General features: G+C 43.7%; 1 protein-coding gene across 1 annotated transcript; it reads right to left on the reverse strand.

Annotated features, from left to right (window-relative positions):
- Nucleotides 1–44: 44 nt before the first annotated feature.
- On the reverse strand, nt 45–3,878 carry scg2a (secretogranin II a). Its single transcript, XM_004562823.4, has 2 exons — nt 3,765–3,878; nt 45–2,298 (listed from the first exon to the last, which is right to left on the reverse strand). The coding sequence occupies exon 2, from the start codon at nt 2,288–2,290 to the stop codon at nt 413–415; it is 1,878 nt and encodes a 625-aa protein (XP_004562880.1). The 5' UTR covers nt 2,291–2,298; nt 3,765–3,878; the 3' UTR covers nt 45–412.
- Between the last annotated feature and the right edge of the window lie 3,620 nt (nt 3,879–7,498).

Here is a 7,498-nt window from a genome sequence, read left to right on the forward strand (position 1 = left end):
TGGTGGTGAGCAAATGGAGAAACACTAGACAGTAAGGAAAAAAATAAAGTCAATGCTTTATTTACCTCAGCTATGTCACATATGACCACATTTAAGAAAGAATTACCAAAAAAAACACAAGTGAATCTAAAGGATCCAACACTGGTTTTGATTGTGTGTGCGTTGAAATGTAAGGCTGGTGAGACACGTGTACTCATTAAGTGTTGTTTGAGCAACCAAGTCATCTGGAAAAAAACAAAAATAAAAACATCAAGAGAATGTCTGAACACTTACATTTCTGCTAATAAACAGGAACGGTTGTAAACCTACAGAATAACTAAAGTTGACTGCATGTTTTATTCTTCAAAATACTTTATTTTTCTTCCTTCCACCAAAACAATAGAGAATTATGTATATATATCTACAGCCTGATTTATATTCCCGGGGCAGTTTTGGCATCGCTTTCCTCAGTTTCTGGGTTCAGATAGCTCAGCAGTTTCATCATCGCCTCATTCTCTAAGCCTTGCATTTGAGCGTTACTGCCCCTGTCGTCACCCTCAGACAGTTTCTTTTCCTTTGGGCTATTATCTGAATCCATTTGATCAAAATATTCCTCCATGGCCTTTTCAAAAGAGCCTGTTGCGCTCTGGCCAGCTTCCTCCCGCTTTTGACTCGCCTTGTTGTTCCTGTACGCAGGTTTGGGATACTGTGCCAGCATCTGAGCAGCTAGATATGCTGCCAGTTCATCCTCATCCACGGTGTCATCGTAGTCATCTTTGAAAGTGCTGGGAAGGCGCCTTTGCGTGGGAGTGGATTCCCCAAACACTCCCGTAGGCTGACTGTGAAGTCGTGACAGTGAGCCTCTGTGGTGCTTCTGCTTCCTGATGGGATTCTCCGCAGCTCCCAGCCCCAGGATTTTAAGGATCTCTTCCGTTCTTAGCTCCTCTGGGGTCTTTTGTGGATAAGGCAGCCGTCTGTTGTAGAATTTTTCCTGAGGAATGGTGTTTATCTTCTTTGAGGATATCTTAGAGAGCGTAGTTTCTCCTCTGGCTAAACCATTGCTCTTTTGCGACTTGTCCTGATTCGTCAAGTCTCCTGTTTTCAGCATGTCCAACAGGTCTTCGGGTGGGATCTGGTATTTTTGGGAGATCTGAATGAGTTTGTAGATGACCCGTGGATCTATGTTATCTCTGTACTGACTCTGAGCCACCATCCTCACCGCCCTCTCTCTTTCCTCTTCCTCCTCTAGCTCTCTTTTCTGCTCTTCCTCTTCCGTTTTCTCCAGCACCTTCAGGAGGTAGTAGTCCACCAGATTTCCTGCATCATCCAGATCTTTTGACCTTTTAACGGGGTACCCTTCACCATCCTCCTCATCTTCATCCGCATCAGCCCCTTCGTCATTGTTGTCGATGTAATCGAGCCCTCTGTAAGCCTCATATTTATTCTGCCTCTCCTCCTGCTCGTCTTCCTCTTCCTGTCCTTCTAGTGGACCCCAGTCTGTCAGATCCCCTCCTATATCGTCATACGCTGCATTCCTCGCATTAAACAGATCTTCATCTACATCATCCTTCTCCATGTTGTCCTCCTCATCTAAGCGTTTATGTGTGGTCTTTGGGCTGGTCAGCTTGTCAAGTTCATCAAAAACAGACTGCAGCGTGGCTAGGTTCTGAGGTGTGTACTTCTCCTCCACATTCTCATTGGTACGTTTGTATGGGCTGTCATGCTCCAGCCCCTCCTCGTCCTCTTCCTCATCCCCCTCACCTTCCTCCTCATCCTCAAACATTAAGGGCAGCTTCTTGTGAGGCGTGATGCTCTGTTGTTTCTGCTGCACGTACACCCTGTGCTTCATGTCTGTCCTCTCTGCGCTGGGACGAAGCAGAGCAGGCTTGGAGGCCTCCGTCTGCTGGAGCGTGCTGAGCACAGCCTGCAGCAGCTCTTCACTCTTATCCTCCCTTCCTTCCTCGTCCTCCTCTTCCTCATCTTTGCTCTGTGTAGGGTTGGAAGCAAGCCTCACCATGGCACGCAGCTTCTCAGCATCATCCATGTGGCCAGCATCGGCAGCTGGAGTGAGAGGAGGCTCCACATTGGTTCTTTGACGGAGGCTCTCAATGAACTCCAAGGCTTTCAGCATATCTGCGTTAGGAACCTGGTGGACATTCCTACTCTCTGATTCACTTCCACGAAGTCTATGCGCCCTCAGTGAAGCCCCATGAATGCTGGAGGAACTGAGGAAGAGAAGGAGCAAGAGGAGGTTGGCAAAACAGACAAGGAAAGGTTTGCCTGTGGCAGAGGTCTCAGGGAGTGACGACATGGTGACGCCTGTAGATGAAAGACAAAAGAAGCACATGTCAGCTCTGACCTTTACACGGTTATACCTAACAGGTTCTCAGTGGTTACCGCTCTGGCATTTCTAAAATGCCTTCTGCTGTCATTGTCAATTTAAATGTCTGCTTTGATGATAACAGCGCAAACCACAGTGACATCTTTGGCGACACTGAGTCCATTTGTTTGTCTGTGACAGGGATGACTGGTGCTCTGATGGAAACCAGGTCAAACACCTTGGAATAAATGTGAAATGTCAGGGAAGAAACTATTAAATTACTGTTAGCCTTTTACATCCGCTCTGCTCTGCTGTAGTTAGAATCAGGGAGGGCGTGGGAGTGGTGGTGGGGCTCCCACTAAATATGATTGCCCTCCTAAATGTCATCTACCCCCACCCTTAGTAGGCTACATTTACAGAAGTACTTACAGATTTAAAGATTTTGGCCTCATTCACTCCTATTTCAGACTGTATTCTACTGAATTTGGGAAACAAATACTGCACTTCATACTCCATACCATTTTTTAAATTAACAAAAAATCCTGAAGACAGACAGAAGAGTGAATTGTTTATTTTATTTTATTAACCTGACACATTTCAAGTGTATGTTAATATATTTTTTACAAAGTAAAAATACGTAGTAGCCGTGACTCTGAGTGTAAATCACCGTGCAGGTCAGACACTGTTTGTTTTCCCTCGCTGATATTTGGAGATCACACTGGAATGTGCCGCCTGTTCGCCAGCAGCGGAACAGCAGCGGGAACAGCAGCGCCTTCCAGCTCCCGTCTAAAATCTCATTAGACATCGAATTGCTGCTCTCCGTGAGTCACGGCCCTTGTTGTCAAGGTAACCCGGTAGGGCTGATGTTCCCATGGAATCTCTCCTTTAGCCCGAAAACCTCTGAACAACAATTTTTTTGCATTTTCTGACCTTTTTATTTTTCGAACTTTTAAGTCCGCACATAAATGTCAGCGTTCATTAAATCATACTTACAGAATAATTTTATTTCTTTCATTTCATTTCTCTCACTAAGACAAGAATTGTGTCTCAGTGAGAGAAATAATAAGGACATAGAGAATAACAGAGAATAATAAGAACACGAGAAAAGACCAGAAGTGCTACGGCATCACAAGCACCATATTTACGTCTCCATCGGTTCTTCAGAGCTACATTTAACTTGCTCGAACTTCAGCAAATATTATGGTTAGACTAATGTTTACATTTGCAGCACTAAAAGTTACTCTTAAAAGCCACAGAGGCTCCGAAAATAACCTGGAGCGGCGCGAGAACAAAGACACTCTGCGACCAACACAACCTCTGCTCCTCAACATCTGTAGCGGCGCATCAGGTTGGCAAAAAAACGACGCTCTTTTTAAACGACTGAAAAGCCCGCTCTCTGTTCGCGGCGAGAAAAGAGAAAAGCGCGTGCGTTAGACGGCATGAGTACAAACAACAGATAGCTCACCTCTGGAGTTCAGTTTCTGCCGAGGGTCGGGAGTGAGCTGAGCATCTCTCTGCCTCGCGGTGCGAGTCTGGATTTCAGGACCGCGGAAAGCTCCTCGCGCTATTAGAGGAACCACCTGACTCGTGCGTCAGAGAGCCAGGAGATACGCAACACACCCACGCGCACGAGTTCACTTACATTAAAAACGCCCAGCACGCGCACGCGGGTATTTCATTTGAGGCAGCCAAACAAAAGTGCTTCTGTCTCTAAATACGGACTGAAATTAGTTCGTGCAGCCATCATCACAGCTTATAATAGAGATGCATAAAGCCCCGTATTTATAGGGCTGCCCGGGGTATCACAGAGCGCGACTCAGGCGGTGTTTGAAATTCAGTTTCCTCTGAGAAACCTTATTGTTGTTGTTCAGATGTGGTGGAGGAGGAAGACCAAGCTGTTTACACTAACTCACCTTTTGAGGGTCCATTCACCGTTAAAATCCTAAATGATAGGGACTAAATGAAATCAGAATGTATGAGTTACCGTGTGCCTGCGCTGATTATATAGTGCGCTTATAGTGTGTTTACCAACAGAAAGTGTTGAATGGCTGCTGTCATTGTGTCTCTGCTGCAGCACAGAGGGACGGAGACAGTTAAAAGTCCACCGATGACTCACATACGGACTCCGCCAAAGCCAGAGACGGGCGGGGTGACAGAGGGACTGCGGAGGTGTGTGTGTGTGTGTGTGTGTGTGTGTGTGTGTGTGTGTGTGTGTGTGTGTGTGTGTGTGTGTGTGTGTGTGTGTGTGTGTGTGTGTGTGTGAGAGAGAGAGAGAGAGAGAGAGAGAGAGAGAGAGAGAGAGTGCCGTCAACCAGCGTGCACTATGATCTCTATTTATTTTTGGCTGCCTGTCAAATCTTGTCTATTATAAATCTGTGTGTGCGTGCGTGTGTGTGCAGTGCTTGCAGTTTCATTCATAAATCCACTGCTTTGCTGCGTTTGATTTCAGTTCTGGCTATCCTCCACTGACCGGGCTGTCTGACATTCAGTGGAGCTTTTCTTGTTTTTTCGCTTTGTCACAGCTGCAGTAAAACGGTTCTCTGGGTTTTTCAGCATCCTCACAGTCCTTCCTCACAATGACTCACAAAGCCTGACACAATGTAAACAATTTAATGTGATTTAAAAAGCCCAATTCTTCTTCTTCTTTTCTTTTGGTAAAACATTTGTCAGCACTTCCATTTTCAAGCTTTTCAAAACATTATACAATCTGCTTTAAAACCCTTTTGTGTTTAAAATGTGTATGTACATGGGGTGGGAACTGATGAGTCATACAGCATCTTTTCCCATTCATTAAGGAACTTTAGAGGCTCACTGTTGTCACATTCACAACTTCTAGAAGACACTGTCAGGGCCAAGGGAGTAAAAGAGAACCAGGACAAAAGAGCTAATTTTTATCTCATGCCTCCTTCAGCCTAATTACACCCTCCCTCATGGATAACACGCACACATGCACCCATCCACACACTGTGCCACTTTTGTACTGATAAAGCCCGAGCTGTCTGACTAATTGCTTGTGGTTGTGTCCGTGGAAAGATTACTGGTAAACAGAAACCAATTACAGCTCAGTTCCGCTCCCATTTCCACCGCCTGTCCACTGAAAAAGACAAAGTGCTTTCTCAGGTCAGATGACAAGTTTCTCATTGGCAATTAGAATTTCCTTTTTTTCATACAGCTGTGTTATGTCACACTTTTTCAAAATGGTAATTTATTTATGTCGTTTGTAACGTGGTGAATGTGAAACTTTTTCAAGCACAGGATTGACTTTGCCACACTGACTTCTAGCTCAGGTTGCAGTCTCATTACACATTATGTAAAATAATTGGGCTGAGTCTTTGTTCCAGCCGTCTCTCACAAGGGCGATTAAGTTTATTCTGGCGAACAGAAACTTAAGTGAAGAGGAAGTTTAGAAGGTTCTCTTTTACTTTAGTTTGAATAAAGATGGAAAATAGTAGGCATATAATAATATATTATCACTTCTACTTCTTATTTTTAATTCTTTGATTCTAGTGACTTTACAAAACAGTTCAAAGTGATATTTATTTTTCTTATACTTGACCTTGATGCAGCCCTTCACTTCATTCACTGTCTGAAACAAGCAGCAAGTTGTATCAATTATTTTATTTTATGTTTATTTCTGTAGAGACCACTGCGCTGATTGTAACTAACCAAAAGGATCTTGAGCTGGACATGTTAAGATTATCGCTGGGAGTCACCAGAATGAAAAGGATTAGAAATGAGTACATAAAAGGAATACAGAAGGACAGCTCAGGTTGAGTAGGTTGGAGACAAAGTTAGAGAGGGAATGCTGAGATGGTTTGGACATATGCAGAGGAGGGACATATCAGACAAAGGATATAAAGATGGACTGCCACCAGGCAGGAGGAAAAAAGGAGGATCCCAGAAGAGGTTAATGGATGTAGTGAAGGAGGACATTCAGAGGGGTGGTGTGACAGAGGAGGATGCTGGTTCGGATGAGATGGAGGCAGATGGTCCACTGTGGTGACCCCCTAAAGGGAGCAGCTCAAAGCAGAAGAAAAACAGACAAACATGTACCATGCAACATACCACAGCATTCATAGCCTAAGCTAGTTAGGTTTTTCTAACTAAAAAAAAAGCCAAAAACAAACCACTTTTCCACAAATGCTGAGTGCACAACATGATTACAACTATTACTGCTGCTTTGGGCAGTAGGTATTTATCGGTATATATAAGGTATTTAATGCTAAAATCTTAAGCTTTCACAAATGTCAAATCCTAAACATTAAAGGTGCATCAAGATATTCAGCTAGATTTTTCAAATGTAACTGAAAGTTTTTAACATTCAGCTAAGCTACTGGGACAGTCTGAGACGTACTATCTTCAAGATTTATATTTTTGGCTGACTCATCGTTGTACCTTTGCAAGTCAAGTCATTTAATAGTTCAGAAGATTAGAAAGAAATCTTGAATGGATGGAGAATTTCTTGTTTATTTGAGCTATTTATTCCTTTAACTCAATGAATGCAGTATATGGTCTTATATATTACATTACACAAGGAAACTACAGAATAACTACAATGTGTAAACTGGACAGTAAAAGACCTGGTGATGCCATCAGGCGTATGGTGGAGTGTAAAAATCAGCAATTAAAGCCAAAATGGAAAAATAAAAAGCTTTAAATTAGATTTCACAGACAGTGGGCAAAACAAAGAACCTCTGTCTGTCAGATTCTTAAATGTTGCTAAATCCTGATTGGTGTACATATGTAAGTTACATCACCTTTTGTAAGCTGAGCCCACCCCCTTCAAACAGTACAACAGGACTTAAACTGCTTCTAGAAATGAACCTAAACTGCTCTAAATGTGGCAAAAATGTTGCATTTACAGGCTCCCGCTGCTCATGTAAACCAAATGACTGAGAAAATGTGTTGAATATAGTAGGTGTGGTGTTTGTGTGTGTGCCTTATAATGTTTGAGGGCACCTCTCTTCTTTTGTGCCTTTCCTTTCTGTGCGTTTGTCTCCTGGCGACTGACCGGCTGCTCTCCATTCATTACTACTGAGGCCAGCAGCCAATAATTCAGCTCCGTAACTCAGGTTTTCAGAAGCTTGGCAGGCACAATGTAGAGAGAGCGAGCGAGAGAGGCAGAGGGAGTGGTTGTGAATGGGACTTTGACGTCAGCCTCCCCTCTCTCCGGTCGATTATGTGTGTATCTGTGTGTGT

The sequence above is a fragment of the Maylandia zebra genome, linkage group LG14 (assembly GCF_041146795.1).
Source record: "Maylandia zebra isolate NMK-2024a linkage group LG14, Mzebra_GT3a, whole genome shotgun sequence".
NCBI lineage: Eukaryota > Metazoa > Chordata > Actinopteri > Cichliformes > Cichlidae > Maylandia > Maylandia zebra.

What these genes read in the sequence shown, in the direction of transcription:
- scg2a (XM_004562823.4), bottom strand. Translation starts at nt 2,290, where the DNA reads ATGTCGTCACTCCCTGAGACCTCTGCCACAGGCAAACCTTTCCTTGTC.